Genomic DNA, 24,099 nt, shown 5'->3' on the forward strand with positions numbered 1-24,099 from the left:
AATGCAAGAATACGCAAAGCGGAATAGGCGGACGATGAAACCACCAGATGGGACACAAAGCCGCCGTCAAGCACACACACAGGTACAAAAATACTCAGTTATTTATTATACATTATAATTATCTCACACGCAGCGTCCAGACTTGGATATCACACTGACCTGTGGATCATATGATGGATTTCGTCTCCATTCGTTTCCAGGCCGACATAGCAAGCAGGAAAGGCATGAACTCCACGTGTATACAGAACATCATAAACAGAGGAGACGCAGATAAAGATGAAAATACAAAGACAGGCAAAGTGACACCCTTGGTTCCAGCAAATTATACTTCACATGATGAGTTTTATGACTCCCAGAACGAAAACGAAAATGAACACGGTATAAATGAATTAAATACGAAGAGAAATGGGGTCCTTCTGTTAGGAAGAGAAACAGTGAGAACGCCAGGAAATGTGGAATTGGCAAAACAAACTGTGCAAAATGTCGTGGAACTGTACCTAAGACAGGAAGATTTGCAAGCCGATGTTGCGTTGGGTTTCACTATCGAAACAGAAGAGAAGCTGGTGGACCTGCCAATGAGCGAAGAACATGACATATACAGATTATCTGCATTAACGGAAGACTCGTCAGACAATGCACGCCTACATCCGGAGGAGCCAGAAATATCTGAACATTTCGAGCTGAAGTGTGTATCAGAGGAAGAAACGAAACGTGGAGTTCACCACAAACAAAACCTTGCTATTAAAACGGATCTAATTTTGAAGAGGGAAGAACTCGGACCAAAATCTAGTAAGAAACGGAGGAAAAGTGCGAGTAACAAGGGGTCTCCTAGTCAGTTTGTGTCGCGGTCAGTTACTTCAACTCAGCCATCATGTGAGAATCTGCTGAAAGTTAAGGATGCGGTGGAACGGGCCATTAGGGTGAGCAGAACTAATATTCTGTACAGGCGAAGCTTTTTCTATGTGAGGAATTTTCACTTGCTCAGTAATTATTTATTACGGAGATATTGATCATTGATAAGTGATATATGATGGGGACTTGTTTATCCTCGTGATATTAATAGAGATAAAATACATCATCTTTAAGGGAACTGGGCCGCGCCATAACTCAAGCGGTTAGTCGCTGGCTTCTCATCGCGGCGGCCCGGGTTCGATCCCGGGTCTGGTCATGTGAGATTTGTGGTGGACAAAGTGGCGCTGGGGCAGGTTTTCTCCGAGTGCTTCGGTTTCCCCTGCCAATCTTCATTCCATCAATTGCTCCACAATCACCCTCACCTATCATCTGCGGGGGTACAATAGGCCAGAATTGGCCGCAGTACAAGGGACTTAGTCCCACCCCACTAGCAATAAAAAAAATAATCTTTAAGGGATGAATCCTGTTGTGTGTTAGTACTATATATGAGTTTTATTTCTCCTGTCAAACACAACAATATACCAAACAACTCGCACTCACTGTACATAACTGAGTTTATTTGTCGTACATTGTCGCAATTCAGTAGTATAATGTTTGTTAATGTATCGCCTGATGATGGCCCCACGTGCCTAAACACGTTGCGACATTGTACGACCATTAAACTTGGTTTAATGTGAAATGTGAGCGAGTTGTTTGGTGTATCGTCGTGTTTGGTAGGAAAAATAAATACAATAAATAATAATGCAGAAATTCTCATAGACTAGTAAATCAACTGATCTAGAGCTGGAACGTATTGTGGACTAGTTTACGACATTGTCAATAGCTAGAATACTTGTATAGCGTCGAATGGTATGATAAGTCGGAGATTTGGAAGGAAGCGTTCGTAGATACTATCCCGGCATCTGCCTGAAATGACTGAGAAAAACCACTAAAAATCTCGGTCAGAATTTCCGGTGTCCTGGCCGAAATTGAAAGGAGCACCTACCAAACACGAGGCTAGAGCGTTACTGCTACACCAGTGAGTTCGAGAAAAGGAGTTAAACTGAAGACGTGATTACGACATGAAACCAGAATCAGAAATAAAGCCATAATATAAAAAATGTCAGAATGTTTCAAAATTTGAGTGCCTGGGAACAATTTTAACAAATATAAATGAGGTTAATCATGAAATCAAAAGAAGTTTGGAAATGTAGCTTATTATGTAGCCCGAAAACTATCACCATACTCTTCTCCAAAACCCTAGATAAGGTCGTAAGGCGCATTGTATACGTCTTAACCGTGAACATACCTAACAAATGCGTACATCTAAAAAGGATGAAACAAGTCACCTGGTATTGTCAGCACAGTGAAGTTGATGGGTTCTGCATGTGGATAGCATGGAGAGTAAAGAAAAACATACGGAATCCTTGTGTGAAACCTCTTGGAAAACGTCCATTTGGAATACCGAGGAGATGATAAGATGGCTGTTAGGGAGATGGGTCACAATCGTCTAGACCTGCACTGGCTACCTTCGAGGTTAGCGGGGTCAAGTCTTTGGTTTCTCCTACAATAATCAACTTTATATTATCGTAGAATGCTTCATATCACAGCATGTGAAAATTCCTCAGGTCAGACTTACCCTAGGCAGGGTTGCACGACAAAATCTGATATAATTACGAATCTGAATGTAATCTGTTGTTTTTTTAATTGGTTATGTAACGACGCTGTTCCCATCAAGAATACATAGTGTCCAAGATAGGATAATTAATGAACGTGGAGCAGTTCATGGAACGAGAATTTGCAAAGGAAACCTAAGCATTCAGAGAAAACCCGCCTCAGTGGCAATTTGTACCCCATAAATCCCACATGATCCGCTCTGGGATCGAACCCAGGTGACCGTGGTGGGAAGCCGACGACTAACCACTTGAGCTGGTATGGTGCCTTCTGCTTCTCAATTTATGCAGACCGCAATGGCATTCTGTGAAAAACTTCTTTAGAAATAGTGTGATTTATTTCATGAGAGGAATTTATTTATTAAAAAAACACTTATGATACACCTCTCAGTTTAGGTATGGTCATGACTGACGCTATGCAGGAGCATCCTTGACAAGCTTATAATCCATGGCTTATGCTAACCGTCTTAGCGTGTATACACTTTTTCACTCCAAACTGCATGTTTCAGCACTAATGTGCCATCTTCAGGTGTCTTTATGCACGTTAAACTATTGTACTGCATGCCATGATGTCTTCATTCTAAAATGACTACAATCTGTATTCGTCATATATGTCGATGAATTCTAAATGAATTCTACATAATAAAACTTTTCAGGATTCATCGTACGTCGCACTCAAACACGCGAATTACGCCAATCCTCTTTATGTGAGCATTCTTCCTACATACATTTGTGTATCGTGTTCTGTGTTGTGTTTTTCTCCTGTTACTGCACGCGTTGTACTGCTGGATATGCTTGTGAAATAGCATACTCAGCTTCTTAGCATGTTTTACTGTTGATTTACTTAATTTTTAACAGGAACACAAAACATTCACAGTGCAAGGAACATTTCCAACAATCCGTGAAGCCATGAGGCACCGAGGTTGGATCGAGAAAGAAACAAATAGAAATAAAGCCACTATGTCATTGGATGATGGTGAGCAATTCTTCTACTATAACAAAGAATGTATGGTATAAATACCTCACAGTTTTCACTGTAATTTAAATGAGAATATGCAGCTGATAATTTCTGTTACACTGTGCTCCAATACTGACGTAAAATGATAAATTTTCCATCACCACAACTGTACATTTAAAGGTGTTTAATACAATTCAGCTGTATCTTCTAACTTCATAACAACATTTTCAAGTCTTCATTTATCAATAAAATAATACTTAAACGACATTACATCATGAACAGTGGTACATTGATACACACGATTATTATTGCAATTAGACCTCTAATTATGTCTTGAAATCAAAGGTGGAGTTCTGCTGTATCACTCACTCATATCATGAGGAAAAACTAACTCAGCCCTCTAAATATAACTTGCAAAGACATTCAACTAATGATCACAATATACTGGAAAATTTGGGCCCCTTCTGCTCCAAAATAAATAGCATCAGACCCCCTACAGATATCTTAAGACATGTATCATGTTTAATTCCTTACCAGTTTTGACCACATTAAAACAATACCCTGCTCAAACACGACTTATATGTTAAAAAGTATAACATTAGAAAAATCTCAATGTATCCATTTATTTCATCAAACCAAAGTTTATTAGGAAAAATTAAATTATGAATACTACATAATATCCATCTGCCCTTACAAAATTAGCTTATCCTGTAAAAGCATATAGTAAACACAATGAGATTTTTTATGACAACAGTATTTTTTTAAAGCTTAAGTTTTGAATATCTAACATTAACTTATGCAATACATCAATTAATGCTCACCATGGAAAATATTAGCAGTAAGATTCTAATATTAAATATGCAGGTGCAGGCTGTGTAACAAAGTGCATGAAACCAGCAAAATATTTCAGGATGTTTCCTGAACAATGTCCACTGTCAATAGTTGAGACTATGTACTCAACGTTTGGTGTATGACCCTGTCTCCATGTTCAGAAAGAGGCACTTTATTTCCGTTTCCTTCTTGTTTCTTTCAGTCAATAAGAAATTCCAAGATGGGTGCAATTACAGGACACAATAAATACTGGATAAAGGTTACTTAAAAATTATACAGCTTATTTCAGAACGTTTTAAATGAATGTGCATCATAATCAGTTTATGTACTCTACATATCCAGTGTCTCATTTATATAATAATGCACAATGTTTCAGAATCTAGTCCTGTGTCTGTCATCAGGGAAAATGGGGGGCCAAATATGATAGATCTTTCAGAATGACCTGGTTTCAGTCAATGGACCATGTCTAGATGATGGATAATATTCAGGGTACAACAACTGACAATTCATAAAATGTCCTGACACTCTTCCCATTAAAGAGTGCACTTGTCTCAACTGCCTTCAGAAATTAAAGGTAACTTTTCTGAGACCACAGTCAAGTGTAGGATCACAAAGGAAGTGCCAACTGAGGACAGAGATTATGATAATTTGCTTGCTGTTTGGGTTTACCTCACATCTGGGGCAGAGATAGATGACTACTGAGCAATGGTGGAATTGTGATTAGCAAGAGCAAATTACGTTCTCTCTGAACACCAGTCTCAGTTGCACTTTGCATACCACACACCCTTACTGACTGTCCTGGAATGGAACCGAGGTCCCTGAGGAGAGAAGTCAGAATTCCTGTGAAAACTAGGCTGAAAAAAGAACTGGAGAAAATAACTTTGTGATAAATCAACTTGTAACTTGAAAAGTACTATCTTCTCAGATGTGATTCCATGAATTCTGGTAGATGTTTACATACATGTTGGAGGAATGTACTGCCCCAGTTTCAGGCTGAGCTGAACAATCAAGCAGCAGCAAGAGAATAACAGTTTGCTGCCTGATTGGCCATCCCCCCACCCCATTTTCATAAATTATTTTTATCCCTGATGCCTGAAATTAATTTTGAAAAGAAAGAAAAGTAGAAACCAAATGCTGGAAACAGAATGTCACCAGTTACAATGTCTCCAACCTCACAAAGAATTACTTCACTGTTTAATTCAGCTTTCCATTTACATTTTGAAATTTACAGCTTCAATTCCAAGCAGTATATCTGTTCTTACATCCTTAATGAAAATAGACAGGAGAACTTCTGAGGCACTGTTAACAGCTCGACTTCTGCGCAATGTTGAGGTTGACTTCTTGTGGACAATGAGGAGTGAGCCCATAGATTGGCAGGCAGTTCAGAAGAACCAAATCATTAACAGGTTTCCAAGAGCATATTTCACAACCAAGGTAATTTATACACATAATCATTTTTAACCCAAATAATCATCACCACCACCACAAACACTCATCAGAATTAATGTCTGTTTTTGTCTACTTACTTTCAGTACCTGATTTCATAGAGATATCCTCTCATGTAACACTTCATACATGAATACCATGACATGCTTGCAGTAGTCACAAGCAGATTTTACATTTATTATTACCTTTCTGAAGATACAGATTTTTGAGAAGAAATATTCATGTGGATGCACTGAATCTCTCCAGTTGAGAATTATTTTGTATGCATGTAGTGTAAAGAATACAGAAATAGAAGACTTTATGTAAGGTGGCTTACAGTACTTTCTTCGAACTGGACAGCATTAAAAATAAACGTTCATAGCTTTCTCACTTATGTAACTGGTTTCCCAGTGACAGTTGCTATAATTTGGCTCAAATGCTGAAGATGCAATTAAATAACAGTTTATCATTACAACATTACTTTTCAAATGTGGATGAATTACGTGAAACCAGATTCACTACACGTTTTGGATCTAGTGCATAGTCACCCAATGGTAGTGGACCTAACTCAGAGTTTTGATAGTTGAGAAAATGCCAGTAAAAGGATTTTGGGATAAGCCTTCACAGCTTCCTTCCCATTAACTGCAAATTTGAAACACACAATTAACATTTGTGAAACAAAATATAACAGGATATATTACATTTCTTGTTAACTCTTTAAATCAGCATGCCTGTCTACCATAAGTTCATCTCTACACCCAACTGAAGGGTATGTTAGATATTTTCAAGAAACTCAGTATAGCATGCATGCCACTGGAGATCTTGCTTTATAGTGCTTTTAAGTTCGTCTTATAAACATTACCAAATGGTATCCATAAGAACTTGTGAGGCAAATTGAGGCCATTCTACATATTAGTACAAGACTACAGCATTCAACATGCAAATCTGAAACTTGCTGGCGAAATTTTGGGGAAATACATGATAACATTCTTCAGCCAGATGATATATTTTGGTTTGATGGCAACAAATTAATTGTTAACTTCATACAAAAAAAAATTTGGTGATTCATTGCAAATATGTCTACTATTACTGGTATTTATTTTAATTTATTCCTGTCTATTTAATGAAGCTCTCAAGACAAAGGAAGTGGTCATGGCCTACCTTATGGCATTATCCTGGAAACTGCCTGGAAGGAATGCATAAAAGCATAAAATAATCAGTCATAATAGCCAGCCTCTGGGCTGAGATCTGAACTTCGGCCTTCCCAAATACACAGGAGTTCTACCCACCCAACTGCAACATTCAGTTTACTGTTACTACTGAACCTAAACATTTGTTTCTCCTGAATGTTAAAACACAGTTCTGTTAATACTCATTTCAGTTTATTTTCTGCAATACAGGTGGGGTTGTGTGCCTATCTGCAGCACACACACTGGTTCTGTGAGAGTGACGTATCTCATATCTCGTTTCCACGATGCTACAGTGTCTGTCAGCCAGATGAACTGACAGCATTCACACATGACTTTCGCATGACAGCATGCCTCGGCTTACTTAAATGGCTAGTGAGGATATATGAAAATCAGGGAGAAACATCCTTGAAGTCTGTAGAGGGAAAGGTACAGTGGAAAGTAGTGCCATATTCAGCCTAGAGAAGGAAATATTAATAAATTATATGGTACCAGGAAAAGTAATTCCACACGAATATGAATTCAAAGTATAGTAACATATTGCACAGTTTCTTTATAGCATAAACCTCATAGTGTCTATCCAAATTCCAGAAAACTGGAACCTCATCTATGACAGAATATCTGGGAAGATGGTGCTGTTGGCCATCAGGAAGAAGGAAATATATTAACAGCTGTGACAGTTATATAATGAAAATACAGTAATATTCAACTTGTCCCTGTAATTGATGTTTTAAGGTCTGGCAATGTATAATTTTTAAGGCTCAATTTAGTTAAGTACTAGTGTAATATAAAATACCCTCAACCAATAAAATTATTCAATATCAGCGTGAATGTCTCCAATAACAATAGAGAATTCTGCTGATAAACATTCCATGTTAAACCCAAAAAGCCACATGAAGTACTCGATATACTGATTGATACTGTGTGTTTCAGATTCCATTCACAGCTGTGGAATTTGCACTGAAACGTTGTCAGGAATATATTAGCATTCAGGCACATGAGGATATAGACAGGCAAGATTCCATCTCTGTATGGGATCATCAGTGGGATCAGTTCCTTACATGGTATTATATGGCTGTGCATGACAACTTTCTGTTGTTAGAATGCAGGACTACGTCTATTGTGGTATGTACATGTCTTACCTCAGAATGTGATTCAGTACAGATAATAGACTAATACTGGATAATGTCACATGTATTTATGTACAAATGTGAGAATAATAATTTGGTAAAGAGACACTCATCATAGGAGGGACCTACAGAAGCATGGAGAATAAGGAAGTCTGCAGAATCACTACATATCTCTCGAAAGTTTTGCCAGTTTGTCTATGGGTTCTTAATCTCTTCTTTATCATATTTAGAAGCCTGAACAAATTTTTGTTACCCATTTCTAGTCTTAGATAATTATGACTTTGATCACTCCTTAAAACTTTTTAAAAATACCAGTACCACAAAAATATTTATCATGTTTAACATAAAGTAATGATAGTAACAAATCACAATTGCATTCATGTCTTACATATGGACTGGAATAATTTAACCAAAGATAGGGATCAGTGGCAGGCTCTTGTGAAAATGCTAATAAACATTTGGGTTCCGTAAAGGGCAGCGATTTCTCTGATTGGATGAATATCTGCTAGATTCTCAAGAAGGATTCTGTTCCAAGTATTTTGTTAGTTAGTTACATATGTTAGAGTTAGACATTGTATTCCTTAAATGTTCAATAAATCTGAAAGATTTATTGCAAGACAGCACTCTCAGTTATGCAAGGGCAATAGTAACGTGAGACCAAACATATGTGCAAAAGTTGTAAAGTATGTCTAGAAGTCGAGGATAGACAACATCACCAACTTCTACCTGGTTAAGTCACTATATTAAATGGAAGTACACCTCCACTCTCCCACACATCTTCATGGTGTGGTGCTTAAATAATCAAGCCTAGACATAACTTTACCTTTTACCTGTATGATTTGCGGTTTATTTTATGACATTAGTGTCTAGACTCCGTGACACTGAACGGTAAATGATTAATGAATGAACTGAGGATTTGGGAAGTGGTAGCCATGGCCTACTTGAAGTGCAATCCCAGAATTTGTTTGGAGAGACTGAGGAGAACCACTAAAACCTAGTTAGTTAGTTATTGGAGAGGGTGGGTTTCCCCATGCACTTAGACCTGTATTCGTCCATCGTGCTTCCCTCTATGATTTCTACCAGTCTCTATATCCTACTGGTACTGGTGCTTACCATTAGTCCCGCCAAGCCAGCGAGACCGGCTCTACTAGCTGAGAGGTATCTATAATGCTTCCCCCATCTACCAGAGGTATTAGAGACTGCTGTTGGGCGGGAAGCGTCCGTAATTTGGCTCAGTGACCTCCTTTGGAGATATGAGGTTCTTTTACGTGCCGTAAAGCTACGACACAGGACCCACGGCTTAAAGTCCCTCCCGGAGGACTTGTTCCCTGAATTTTTCCGCCCTTAAAAATTCGACGACCTCCGCTGGGTATTTGAACCCGCATACTATGAGTCATGAGGTGGGAACGTTACCTCTACACTATGGAGGCTGCTTCAAAAAACCTAAGTCAGAATGGTCAGCATCCTTGCCAAGATCTGAACTGAGAACTACCCAAATACAAGTCTACAAAGTTATTGCTATACAAATCAGCACAGTGTGAACTAGTTGTATATAACTTACCACTCTCCTACTTTCAAGCCTCACAGAGATGTGAATACAACACAATTTTCAAAGAACCCTATACCAAATGCTTTCCCACACTATCTGTACTATGTGCACTTTCAGGATTTGTATGAGTCAGCAAAACACGTTCTTACCGACATCAGGAAGTTCTGGCCTCAGATAGACCTTGATGGGATGAACAATATCTGGATAGTTAAACCTGGTGCTCAGTCACGTGGCAGAGGAATTCAACTGACAGACAAACTTGAAAGAGTGATGGAAAAAGTGAATCCTACAGCACTGAAGGAATCCAGATTTGTGGTGCAGAAGTACATAGGTTAGTTATGTGGACAGTGAAAACTCAAATCCACTTCTAACAGCAGCTCAACAACTTTCCTTTTAATACAGTGTGTACAAAAAGAGTAGCAACCTACTAATGAAACATTTCCTTCTGTTTCAATTCAGTAAGTACAAGAATTGTGCACAGTCTTCAGCAAATATTATTCATCTTGGAAAGTTACAAAAGGCCTTGGAGTTATGATTCATTGTATACTTTTATGAGAAGACATAATGGCCACTACTTTTCACAACTTTTCAAATGTTAGTTACTTTCATGGGTTGCGCTTTTTTTCAGAACATACTGTAGAAATGATCTCTAAATATTTATTCTTCCTTGCATTGATACATTCCCATTTTAAGTATGTACTTGCCATAGTTTTCCCCTAGATTCTGATTATCATGAATTCTATTTTACTTTAATTCCAGAATGCCCTCTACTAATTTATGACACAAAATTTGACATTCGCCAGTGGTTTCTGGTCACATGTGCCCAGCCCTTAACCATTTGGATGTACAAGTAAGTTTACATGATCAGACAGTAGTGTAACTAAACAATTATAAATGATGTAAGTAAGAATTAGTTTCCACACAAGGCTGTAAGAATTATGAAAACCATTCCATTATAACATACATTGTAGGTAGGTTCATATGACTGGAATGGGTCTGTAATATTGTATATGTACCCATATAATCACAAGAAGACAAATGTACTGTAGGAAATAGTTATATGGGTTTTTGAAAAGTCTATTTTTGCGCTTACATGAGAAGTTAAACATAAATTCATTTGAGGGTGATTACTGCGAAATTACTTAGCCCACTTGCAAAGTAACCTCCAGCAAATGAACGAACAAGTACTGGATCCCTTTCTTTCAGAATTTCTAAGTCTCTTGCTAAAATCACTTGGGCAGAAAAATGACTGAAATCAGCATCACTCCATTCCCTTTTTATGAGGGTAGGATTTCTGGTGATTGAGGAAGACATAACCATTGCCTTGTCAACTGATATTCAGGTCTTCAGTCTTTTCTCATGAGAGGAATGGAGATGTTTCAACAGCATACTGGATTCTCTCCATTTGGTTCTTATATCTGCCATCATTTTTTGTCACAGGCCATTTGTTTGGAAGGGTTCTGTTAAATTTTAAACTCCCATCAACATTCCAAACTTGAATTTGTTCTACGTCTTTACAAATACATTTATACTTCAAACTAAACAGTTATTAACTTCACAGTGCAGCTGAGAGTCACTCAGCTTGTTCAGAAAATCCACCAGAACCAGAAGGCTCATTGCCATGTTCACAAAAGCCCACCACTAGTTCAAATTCTGAGCCAGTAAAACCAAGTCAAACCCTCGCATCCTTTCATTTTAAAATTTATCATGTAATATAACATGGGGCAAGCGTGACAATGAACCAGCGATGATTCTAGTTTTCTATGAAAATGTCAATGTTATTCATCACTCAGGGACTTGTATGCACATAGAGAAATTATATCAGTAACTGAAAAAGTAGAGTTTGTTAGTGATAAGATGTTTTATATAATACTAAGAGGATGGTGTGACATTATTGTTTTGAATGTGCAAGCCACAGTTGAGGATAAAAGTGATAACACAAGGGACAGATTTCTTGAAGATCTTAAGTTTCTATTTGATCACTTCCTTAAGTTCCATATGAAGTTTTTGTTAAGAGATTTCAACATAAAAGTGGGGGAGATATCTTCGAACCAACAATTTTATAATAATAAAAGAGTTAATGCAGTACATGCAACAAGAAAAATCTGTCAAGAGTACAATGTTCCATCATTGCAAAGTTTGTAATGCATTTGGGCTTCTCCTGATGGGAACAGACACAATCAGACTGATCATGTCCTGATAAACATGAGATGGCAAGTGTACCAGACATTTAATCTTTAAGAAGAGGTGACTGTGATATTGACCCCCACCTGAAGTCAGGGAGAGACCGACAGTAAGACAAAGTAACAGAAGTTTGATACACAGAGATTCAGTCTCAAGATCCTAACACTATAGTACTGTCTAAAGCCATGATTCATAACATCACAGCAAAATTATGTTCTACTCAATTGGTGATGGACAAAAAGATATCTTGAAAAAGATATGTACTCACTGAAGAAAAACTGATATCTGTACTCAATCAAAAGCAAGACTGAAGTCTTTTGGATCTGTGGGGACATCCCACATAGCACGCTGTTTTCACCGGTCTTTTGGACAGCACTCACTCCTTAGTGAATATTGCATTGACGGACGTTTCGTTTATATTTATACCAGCACACACTGCAAATTTCCACTCCGCATTTTTCACTAGCCAATCAGCGCTCTGCAAATTGTTGCTCTGCAAATGCAAGTTTCGCTCCGTCCACCGAGCATTGTATAAAAGGCGGAGCACAAGCTCGCAAGTCATCAGTTCTCAGTCAGTATATCAGCAGTCTTCAAGCAGTCTACAAGCAATCAGCACACTTCGTCGCCGGCACTCGGTCTTTGGAGGTATCGGCACTTCGCTGTGCCAAGCACGACTGCCTCGCCTGTCCGGCGGTCACACCCCCGACTCACTGGGCAACTTGGCCGCCTCGGACTCACTGGTAGTCATGTCCGACACACTGGGCAACTGGCGTAGCTACCGCCTCTCCACTCCAGCGACCGCGCTTGACGACCAGACTTTCGCCAGCAGCTGACGTGCTGCGATCAAGCAGCCTCCACCATCTGCTGCACTGCGATCAAGCAATGGCCACACTGTGGCCAGTCCACACACCGCAACCAACATCCGTTCCTACCGGCGCACGCCACGCTACTTCACCGGCCAAGCATCTCAGCAACCACAGTCCTTTTCAGGACCTACAAACTGTTCCGAAGAAGTGGATTGTCAATGAAGTAACGACAATACACAAAAACCCCACATATCTTCAATGGGGGCTGGCAAAATATGGCTCATGCTGGCACAAAGATACTGAAGTAAAGTACAGTCATACACAGACTTTTATTTCCAGATTGTGAAGAAAGAAGTTGATATTGTAAGCAGTTTCAGGAATCAGTATTCAATGGATTGCTTCTAAATGTTATGTGAGATTGATTATGTGACCTTTCTTCAATCAACTGACTGATGAAGAAAAACCATACAGCATTTTATGCAATATAATGCAATGGCACACAATGCAAACAATTCTATGAATGCACCAGATGACATCTTCAAAAAATGTTTCATAAGTCAAGGAGTGTGGCCTCTGCAATCACCCAATATTAATCCTTGCAACTTATTTGTGGGACACACTGAAAGCAAAAATGTATGTGAACAATCCACACTCTGTGAAAGAACTTCAAAAAAATATTGGACTTGAAATTTCTGCTGTTCCCTTATAACAGTTTTTGACATGCACCCAAAAACTTATTCCCATGATGTGAGGCATGCTTAGAAACACAGTGTCATCACTTCAAGACTCTACTATAAAACAAGGTAAGTTAAGGTGCAATGGAAAAGTAGGACTTGAATTTTTGGCACCATGATGGGTCCATTTGAGGACAGTGTCATGTCAGCTGTGGCAACAATAAACCGTACATGCTGTACATGTATAAAATATACTAATGGGTGAAATTAAATTACTATTTCAGAGAAAGCTATCTACGTTTCTGTTCACAACCATTTGACCTGATCAGTATGCATGAATCTGTACATCTGTGTAATAATGCTGTGCAAAGCAAATATAAGAATGCAAAACGCAATGCAGGTTTACCCGATGAGAACATGTGGGATTGCTATACTTTTCAAACATATCTAAGGTATGTTCACAGTTTTGTAGTATGTCATTGATTTTACTGTCACAAGTTTAACCTACTTAATGAACTGAGATTGTAGTCAAATGTCATCAATAAGCACAGTGCTAAGATTTAATGTTCTTGTTCACAAAGCAAGGGTTCTACGTTACTCCTGTTTCTTCACAAGTGGTTACACATGGGTCAGTCAGAAAGCAAACACTCCTGCCTTTAATTTCAATACACTTTATAACAAACATGTCTGAAAATTACACTGTAACTGTCAAATAGTAATAAATATCTGGTCATGAGCGCCAAATGCAGCTTGACACCAAGACTGACTGACTGACTGACTGACTGACTGGCCATCAGTCACGATGCGACTTTGATGGCAGTTAGAAGAACAAGATGTTGGTGTGAGATGGCTGCCAGTCCGTGAGGATGTGAGCCCGGGAGCAGGGGAATGTCCACTGGTGAAGACAGAGCAGACTGATAAGACTCAACTGCAGAGCGTGAATCAGCAATAGCGCTATAGCTACTTGTAGCCACGATCTGTAAATGTTCAGTTAATCCAATTAACAATCCAAAATCCATCTACAGTCACTCTATCATGTGATGGTATCTACAATTATCATCAGAATACACTTTTTGCAACAGTTTGTACACACCTAATTCTAAGCTGGTGCTGATGTACTGATACATCTGTCAGATCACACTGTAACTACACTAAAATGATGTAGTGTGTTTGAATGCTATAAAAATGTAACCATTATTTATGTATGAGAATGAGATGATGATGAAGGAAACAGCAGGCATTATGTTCTGGCTGACTTTCATGATTTACTGATAGAGGTTTCTACATATTATAAAAAAATATGAATTTATAATTTAAATCTCCATTAAACAACAATTTTACTTCTAAATTCAGCCAAACTACATTATGCTGAATGAACAGCCTTTAAATAATAATATTAAAGTAAGGGACTGTCATTCATTTTTCAGAGGAATAGGTCATGCTGATATGTGGGAAAAATGCATCTACCCTGGCATGCGGCAGAGCATCATATGTGCTTTGCTTGCATCACAAGAACATATGGATAGACGTACAAATTGTTTTGAACTGTTTGGAGCAGACTTCATGCTGAGTGAAGACTTCTCACCATGGTTAATTGAAATTAATTCATGTCCCTGCATGCAGGCTACTACAAGTGTTACTGCCCGTATGTGCTCACAATGTCTTGAAGATGTTATAAAAGGTAGGCTTTCAACTTCCTCTAGCAGGACCCGCAAGAGCCAATGCCATTGTTTAGAATGACATAATCAGTATTCTCCATCTAAAATAGGAATAAGGGTATATCATGTCATGTCATGTCATGTCATGTGTCATCCACAAACTTCCATTAGATTCTGCTTTCAACACACTTCCAACATTCATTCGCCAGTGGGAAATTCAAACATACTTACATGGGACTTTGTTCCATAAGACTGCCTACACAACAGGAGATAGACTTCTGCACAGTACATAATAAACGCACAAAAACAACCGAAATTAAAATGTATAACCCGCCCCCATAATTAATCTTACCTAACTGTCAGTGCTGAAATTCCATAACTTACGCCACAGAGCAAACTTCTTGAGCATCTGATTGTCACTCAGCTAACAAAGCAATTTCCTGCCTCTTCCAGGACCTGAGGGCTCATTAGTGTGCTCACAACAGCCTGCCACTGGACCCTCAGGATACAGCAGAATCCAGTCCAGACCCTAACACTATTTATTCTAAATCCATTTTAATACTATACTCCATTCTATGCCCAGGTCTTCTAAGTGCTCTCTTCCCTTCATGTTCAACTAAAAATTTGAAAGTTTTTTTTTTTAACTTCCACCGTGTGTGCTACATGCCTTGCCTGCCTAATGCTTACACTTCTTCATTTGATGATCTTAATATCTGGCAAGAAGCACAAATTAAAATAGCCCCTGAAGCAATTTTCTCCATCCTTCCTGTTACTTCCTCTGCTTCAGATTCAAGTATTCTCCCAAACACTTTGTTCTCAAATATCGTTGTCCTGCGCTCTTCCCTTACTATGGAAGACCAAGTTTTACATCCATATAAAACAATTAAAACTGTACCTCTGCACATTAGACTCTTGAAGTTTTTAGATAAGTATTGCAAAGGCTGAAGATTCTGAACTGATTGCTAGCAAGTTCTCCCCAAATATAACCTCCCCTTGACTTCTTCATGAATTAGATTTCAATATACGAGTATTACCATCATTTATAATTATCTGGATGCAGTGAAAGCCTGATACATGGGGTTGTTGGGGACAGATTAACACAAATATTCTAAGCTACTCTTTTACAAATAAAAGCTAACATTCAACTATCTCTTTTTCCTTATGTAAGTAGGCACTTACTAAAAGACATGACCAATTTACAATGCATATTACACTGACATTTTATTGATACAAATTACCATAAAGTTACACTGTACATCTCCTTATTGAAATAGTCCAGCAATTTAGTTTGTTACACTTGATCATATCAGTTGTTCAATGCATGATAAGTAAATTAAGGTCTCTGTCAGCCCCCCATTCTATAATTACATCGCTTTATTATTCTTCTAAACATTCAAGTTTACTGTTGGTACCACTCCTTTAAAGGAGTCATCACCAGTATCCTCTGAGTCACTTGCATGTCCCATCTTCACATGCACACATCACTCAATCCAGGCTGCAGGTCATTTGCTTCTAGCTTACTCAAGCGCACTGCAAGCAGTTTTCACTTTTCATTCTAAAATGCTGCTAATATCTTTGATAATGTTACATACTTTTTCCAGCAGTTTTCAGTTATGATTGAATAAATCTTCCCCAAAGCTGAACCAACAATGTACGTAACACCTTTCAGTGCTGAAGTCCTTAGAAATTTTGTAATTTGCAATTCTGAGTTTTAAATGCCAAAAAGTAGCTCACTGAAAAAAACAGGCTCGAATAAGGCCTCGATCTACAAGCTGAGTCAGTGCAATCACATTCTTTGACAGAAACACAGCTTCCTTCTGTGAATTTCAGCGCACCAGAAAAGGACAGAATGGACAGTGATTCAATAGTAACAAAGTCGTTTAGAAAGCAAATGGTGCCCCACTGATCACACAAACTGACTTTCAGATCTTGAGTCAAAAATACTGCCATCACTGAAGTACTATAACTGTTTTTATAGCTCACAGGCAAAGATTTCATCCTGACATGCTTGAAATATCCGGGAGTTCCACATTTTTTTTTATCTGTGCAGGGCAATTTTAAATTCTGAGTGCCAGTTCTGCTGGAACAGAGCCACACACCCCTCTCCTACAGTCAGCTTTCACACCTTCTTTGTTGGATGCTTATTTAGAATGGAATGATTTTCTTGAGGACAGTCTGTTGCATAGTGCTGTGTGATCACAGATGCACAATTGCTCCATCAGTGTACTCATCATCTTTAACCACATAACGTAGAATTTTTGGAAAATGTTCAGCTGCTTTACTGTCACTAGATGCAAGTTCACCTTCAATGCTAAACTTACATAAACCACACAGAACCTTCCACCACCAAACCCACCCTTCAGAAGGTCCAAACACTTAATTTCTACCTGGTTCCTTATTAAATGTAATTGCTTCAGCTTTCAACATTACCCACTTACAGGTACCAAATCACTATGCTCTTGTAGGAAACCACTTGTACAAACACCTGTTTACATCACTATTTTCAAGAAGCCTAGATTTCTTTCCCTGCAACCTTACTTCATCTTGTACAGTATACATATATGAATAAACATATTTTTTCCCCTTCTTTCATCCAACCATTATTCCTTCTGGAATTCCATACTTGCAGAATAAACTGGCTCTTGGTTTGCCACTTTTTAACTCTCTTGATAATCTTTGGCATTTCAACTCCTCAGCTTCCACTGCTTGTTTTTTAATCTTGGTGGCTGCTGCTACAGCCCTGCTAGATTACTAATGAACTGGAATCCTGAGTGACTTTAATAAAACGATAACAGTGTAACATTTATATTTCAGTGGTGATTGATAAGCGTTCCGACAAGAGAGCAAGTACAGGAATGTTTGAACTAATCTACAGGCAGCATGCTCCCCAGGCACCTCCATACCTGGGAATGAATTTGTCTATTCGTGGGACCAAAGTCCGTAACACAGTATCTAGACCAAGATCACAAACCAGGAGTGCTAACAAGGCAAACATACCTAGGGACAGATCCAATGAGCAGGAGTCATACAGCAGTAGTCCTGACAACAGTAAAAAGAGGAAGAGTGTTATGCTACAGAGTTCATTTAGTAGAAGGCCTACAGTGACAAGTTCAAGTGGCAGTTCTGGGGATAACAGGTGTCAAGACTGCCCAGAGAAGTTTGCGATACAGAGTATACCAGGAATAAGTTTTGAGGGTGAAGCATTATTCAGTGAGCAATCCAGACAACCTACATCAAAGGAAAGTATTATGGAAACTCATTCAGGAGACGGTTCTGATGAACAAAATCTAGTAAGCAGTGATTCTGAGTACACTGTGAACCCTAATTATAGCACAAATAACGCACAGCTTAATAATCTGCAAGAATATATCAACAGTGAACCTGAATACAAACTAGATATAAATCACAGTTCTGAACAGCTCAAATTTCTGGACACCAACCTTGAAACCATACTGGATAAGAATCCTGATATTCACAGCAAAAACAGTATAGATGTCGCCAGCTATGACAATGAAGGAAACCACAAACATGAAACTGGGTTAAACAGTTCAAGTGCCATTTCTGCTGAGCAAGAGCTACCCAGTAGTCCACCTGAATGTGTTACAAAGAACACTGCTAGGTTAAAGGATTATGAGATGAATCAGCCAATTGACAGCAGTCCAGAAAATAAGCTGCAAGTTAAAGAAGCCGGAATAAAAAAATCAGAGGGAAGTTCTAATGAAGTACAGCCAGTCAGTAACGGACATGAGCTGAATATGGTGAAATGGAGAAGCATCAGAGTAACGAATTTTAAGCTTGCACGTACAGAACATGAAGCAGTTAGCAGTGGGCCTGAAAATTCTACACAGAAAAATAGAACTGAAATAATAAAGAAGACAGGGTCCACTTCAAAGGAACAAGAACCAGTCACAAGTGGCTTGGAGCAAACTGTGAGCAGAAAGTCTAGGCTAAAATTCAGGAAGAAGAATCAAGGGGGAAGTGGTACTGAGATGACAATGAGAAAGAAGAACAATTGCAAAGTACAGAAAATGAGTGACAGCTCAGATGACCAACACTCAGTCAACAGTGGTTCTTTCCAGAAGAAAAAAAGTACCAAGATAAAAAATTCAAGTGATAGTTCAGAAGAACAAAAATCAAGATGTGATTACAATAGAGACAGAAAGAAGAGTGCTACAATAAAGCCAATGAGACAGAGATGTGAAGGACAACAACTATTTGACAGTGACACAGAAAATGTTACACAGAAGAAAACAAGTTCTGGAACAAAAGATACATGTGACAGTTCTGACGAACAAGAACTAATCAGTAGTGGATATGACAATAAAGCTCATCTGAATTATTCAAAAATTAAATGTTTAAGAGAGAATTCTGAGTATCAGGAACTCAGCACTAAACCAGAAAGTCCTTCACAAAAGAAAAGAAAGAATTTGGGGGGAAATATTTCAAGTGATGGATCTGGAATACAGGAACAGTGCAAGAGAACAAAACAATCTCTGAACAAATCTATAGAGGAAGATGAAGTTAGCACTTTTTCTGACATCCAGAAGAAAAGCAAGGAAACAGACAAATCACAAGGCTCAGATGGGGAAAGTGAGGAAGTGGCAGTCCATGCAACACCAAAACATAAAAAAGCAATGCCTAATACCATGTCTTTATATGGTTCTAGCATAGTAGACCATGGAAAAGGAAGTCAAGCACAGAAAGGAACTCATACATCACTTTTACATGGAGGAATGACTGAAATGCAGGGAAAAGATGTTATGGATGCACAAGAATGTGAAGAGATTTTTAAGAATGCAACTGCAGTCATGCAAGGCAAAGCTGAATGTACAGCAGCAAAAACGGCAGGCAAGTCATGGTCACACACAAAAGAAGGCTTCAGCATTTCACATTTTACTGAGACCATTTATTCAAATGCAGAAGAGATCATACCGAAAGGAAAGAAATGTTATTCTTCTGGCTGGAAAAACAGCAGTGATGCAGAGAAGTCAATGGAATATTTTAATGAATGGAGACAAAAATTAGATCATACCAAAGCAAGCTGTGAGGATATGTTAGCTAAATTTAAGACAGTTAGAGACAATGAGAACATAATCCATACACCTAAGTACTATTCCATTGATAAAGGAATTAACTGGGAGGGTGAGAGTGCAAACAAACCCACTATAAGTGATATCATCAAGAAGTTATCACAGACACGACCTGAACGAGAGTTCTTCACGTGCAATACCGGAAGAAAATTCATTGATATAATACCAGAACATGCATTATCTAAAAAGAAAGAAAAGATAAAAACACATCAATATGACCTCAGCATGGTTGATGAAGATAATATGAACTCAACAGCAAAGACCAACCGAAGACTATGTTCAGGGCCCTCTGATCAGAGGCTGTCTCTAACCACACATGTTTATCATCCTTCTGTAAACAGGAATCCCATATCTATTGCAATTCTTCCACATATAAGGCAGAGAATTAAGCAACCATCTGACAACAACTTGTTCTGTAGTGGTCGGAAAGTGGACAGCTTCTATGCTGTTAGCATGAATTTGAAAACATTACAAGCTAGTCAAAATATAAGGCAACATTTGTTGTTACCACTGGGATCTGATCAATGTCTTGGTGTAAACTCAACTATTCCAGCAGCCATTGAAGGAAGTTTACTATAATTAAACAGCTATTATATTTGAAAGAATACATAAATATACACTCCTTAACCATTTTCTTTTATATAACACAGGTATCATCATGTTAATATTATGAAGATATGAGGACCTGCTGTGTTGCATAATTGTACCACACTTTCCAGCCATAAATTTAGTATCAAATTGCTATATCTCAAGCATATAGAATTTTTGTTTGAAAATCTGAAGGGAACTGACTGGATACAGTATACACACTCACGCTGCCTCTACTGCATATTTTACAGAAATTTTGAATGTATATACAAGGAAAGATGAAAGGTAATTCATAACACTTTTCATGAGTTCATTCTGCAGGAGTGTAAGTCAGGAACTGATGGGTTTAGTAGCCTGACACAGGTGTCATCAACATGAGGAACTGAGGTGGCAAGCTAGATAACATATTGTTTTAGATGAGCTTTTCTCAAATATGCAACAATAAAATGTCTGAAGAGTTCTATCTTCTGGGATATAATTCCATGTCGTCTGCTGAAAATCAACCAGAGTTCTGAAGGAACATGTCGCCTCCTTCTTCAAGGTTAAGAGTAAGGAAACCAGAATGCTCCTCCAAAATGCTGGTTGATTTTCAATGGACTACATGGCGTTATATCACAGAAGACACGACTCTTCATAATCACCACTGTGAGAATCTCAAATGCTAAATAAAATATCCCATCTAAGACTTGACTGTCTAAAAAATGTGGAAGCCTTGATGTCATACAACCCTATGGGCCTCCACAGCCTCTTATATGATTGCTTTAGTTTTTATTAACCTTACCAGATCTTTCAAGGAGAAAATGATCTTTACAAACATTGAATAAACTCAGTTTTAAGTTTATTTTACATTAAAACTCTCACGGAAAAAGTTGAGGGTCAAAGGACACAGTATTTTCTAGCAGATACATGGACCAAATTGAACTTAACATCCTACACTTGAGTGATGACTAGTGACAGCTCTGCAAGAGAGAGCAGAAGAACTGAAGTCCACTTAAATGACAAACAGTCCATTCCTTCTGGGCACAAAAGATGCAGAAGTGGTTGGATGCATTTCTTATCCTTTACCATTCATGCATCACACTACTATGATGGTGTATGCACAGGTCCAGCAGGGCCAATCCTCACAATATTTACAATATAATCACATCTACTCCAAAGATAAAATATTTCCACCAGTATCATAATGGCTACATATTTAAATCCTGTTTCCAGGTATTTAAATGCCAAACCAATCTTCACATGGTGCCCAGTGTTCTTACAAATCAGATGATAGTAACTGAGCAATGCTAGATCTGGTGTGGTGGAAATGTCTCTCCATACTTAAAATGACCATCTAGTACAGAGAAGATTCCACTACATAATTCATGTCCATGCTATGCTGCATGTTCCTTCTGATGCCCATCACTGTCACCTTCATCATCACCCTACCGCCACAAACATACAGGAAATTACACCCCATCATTGCTCCTATTTAAAAAGTAAATTATTCTGACATTCACTTTTCCAAGTAAACAGACAGCCAGGACCGCCAAAGAGAACAAACAAATATACAAAATACATGATAAGGGTTGATTATCATCATAAATAGACTGTCAGATACAAGTGTTTAAAACTGTATTCAAATCAACCCTGTGTGAATTCACAGCATCATCAGAGGTAAATGCAAACTGCTTACAATCCAAAATCATGCCCAAATACATACAGATTTAAAGCAATTCTAAACAATTTAAATCCATGATTTTAAATTCCAATCTTAACATGAGCTTACACTGTAAACAATATGGATGTACTCCCAATGATGCTGTAAACTCATGACAAAAGATGTAGGGTTTATCTGAATACACACTTTAGATTGCTATATTTTACAGTATAATTATTTATAAACTGACAATTAATACAACAGATATGAATAAATGTTAAAACTAATCACCTTAACTATACATGGCAAAGAATGTGAGTCATGAAGATCTTTGCTATGTAATTCTCTCCCATGTGGCAGAAAAGAAATACAGATTGTAGTAGTGTAAAAAATACTTACATGGACTGTAACAAAGTAAAACCACTATAAGCCTACCAACTATGAAGTGCCCCCTGACAAAGCTGGACACTGAGCACCCCAAACCAAACTTCCCTTGATAGCAGTAGCAGCTGTAAGTACTTATTCACTCACTTTCACATAAGTTCTGCTACTGCACCCAACGTGATAGGATACATGGAAAGGTGTGAACATTCTCAACAATATACGTGCCTTTAACACTTTCGCTGCATATTACTTTCTTGCCATTTTCCTAAAATAATGACATTTTGAAATCAAAACAATGAAAAAATTCACTTTCACAGCCCAGTAAATGCAGTCAAATGAAGCAGCGAAAGGACATTATTTACTGGTGTGGACAACAGTAAAATATAATGTAATGTGGGCTTGTCTGACTTCAGTCAACCATGGCAGCAGGAGGGTTAAACGTCAGTACTTTCATAACCATACATGACAGATAATGAAACTGCAATGAACTTTTATTTAAAACTTACATAATCATTCTGCTTGTACAAGCATAACAATCCACCATCACTGCACCTCATGACTCACAGAATCAAAGGCATTTGTCTTGTGGTCAGAAATATTAGGTCTAGCTTCATATGTACAGATTGTGACACCATGACGATGGGCTTCATAAAACTCTCCTCTTAAGCCAATGTAATATACTTTGGTTGTTTCACTTCCAAAGTTTGTTGGAAAATATAATGTTAGATGATGGACTGAGGAAAACTTCACTACCCTGCAACATTTCCATATGATTAACAAAATGTAATTAGAATGGCTATTATCAAAACAAACTGTCAAAAAGTGCAGCAAATTATATGGCCTATTAATACCGCTGATAAGGAAATCAGTCCTTGACAAAATACAAGAAATTTACAAAGAATATCTTAATGTTCAAAGAATTTTTAAATTTATTCAACTGAAATTATGTTGTGAGATATAGTGCATACGACAAAGCCCTGACAGATATTATCTATTAATTTCACTTACTATATCTTCATTACTTTTATATCTTACATTAATTATTTTATAAACAACACTTACAGCTAAGTATACACATCAATACTAACTTTGTGGAATACTCTAATGTTCCAGTATTGTCTGGATGAAGGTCAAATTCCTGATCCCCTGGTGCACCAACATCATCAAAAGTCATGTGTGGTCGATTCTTATACCTGCAATATTGTTTGCAAGTAAAAGCTATGATAAGACATTTCATAAATACTAAAATAATGTTATCAAACATAAATGTTAAATGAGGATGGTTCACAGAAACATTTGAATAACTAATCTCTCACTAGAAAGAAACAGGCTTCACTCTCCAGTTTGACAAAACCTGATTTGTTATGCAGGCCATGCACTGGACAATTTAATATAGGTCTTCAATTTTCCCACTTTATGAACTCCAACCATA

General features: G+C 38.0%; 2 protein-coding genes across 4 annotated transcripts in view; one reads left to right on the forward strand and one right to left on the reverse strand.

Moving 5' to 3' along the window:
- On the forward strand, positions 1 to 21,374 carry LOC111866403. Its single transcript, XM_023855320.2, has 11 exons — positions 1 to 82; positions 201 to 920; positions 3,423 to 3,540; positions 5,585 to 5,787; positions 7,179 to 7,394; positions 7,899 to 8,090; positions 9,762 to 9,975; positions 10,404 to 10,494; positions 13,593 to 13,760; positions 14,736 to 14,989; positions 17,781 to 21,374. Exons 1-11 carry the CDS (start codon positions 2 to 4, stop codon positions 20,633 to 20,635), a joined length of 5,112 nt encoding a protein of 1,703 aa, XP_023711088.2. The 5' UTR covers position 1; the 3' UTR covers positions 20,636 to 21,374.
- LOC111866427 (PITH domain-containing protein CG6153) overlaps positions 13,792 to 24,099 on the reverse strand; it is a 22,815-nt gene continuing 12,507 nt past the window's right edge. Inside the window, exons 4-6 of one of the 3 annotated variants that reach the window (XM_033752326.1) lie at positions 23,756 to 23,860; positions 23,174 to 23,421; positions 13,792 to 14,203 (exon numbers count right to left, since the gene is read on the reverse strand). In XM_033752326.1, the coding sequence (XP_033608217.1) occupies positions 23,211 to 23,421; positions 23,756 to 23,860 (316 nt within the window). In that variant the 3' untranslated portion in view covers positions 13,792 to 14,203; positions 23,174 to 23,210. Of the gene's footprint in view, positions 14,286 to 23,137; positions 23,422 to 23,755; positions 23,861 to 24,099 lie in introns of those variants that run through there. The other 2 variants (XM_023855375.2, XM_023855385.2) reach the window with 2 other exon arrangements.

Source organism: Cryptotermes secundus, unplaced genomic scaffold, assembly GCF_002891405.2.
Source record: "Cryptotermes secundus unplaced genomic scaffold, Csec_1.0 scaffold1191, whole genome shotgun sequence".
NCBI lineage: Eukaryota > Metazoa > Arthropoda > Insecta > Blattodea > Kalotermitidae > Cryptotermes > Cryptotermes secundus.

Bases quoted from the DNA above. Each gene is read 5' to 3' on its own strand.
- LOC111866403 (XM_023855320.2), top strand. From the start codon at position 2: ATGCAAGAATACGCAAAGCGGAATAGGCGGACGATGAAACCACCAGAT. The intron at 3,541-5,584 runs GTGAGCAATTCT...TGAAATTTACAG, and splicing joins CACTATGTCATTGGATGATG to CTTCAATTCCAAGCAGTATA. The intron at 14,990-17,780 runs GTAGGCTTTCAA...TTTATATTTCAG, and splicing joins TCTTGAAGATGTTATAAAAG to TGGTGATTGATAAGCGTTCC.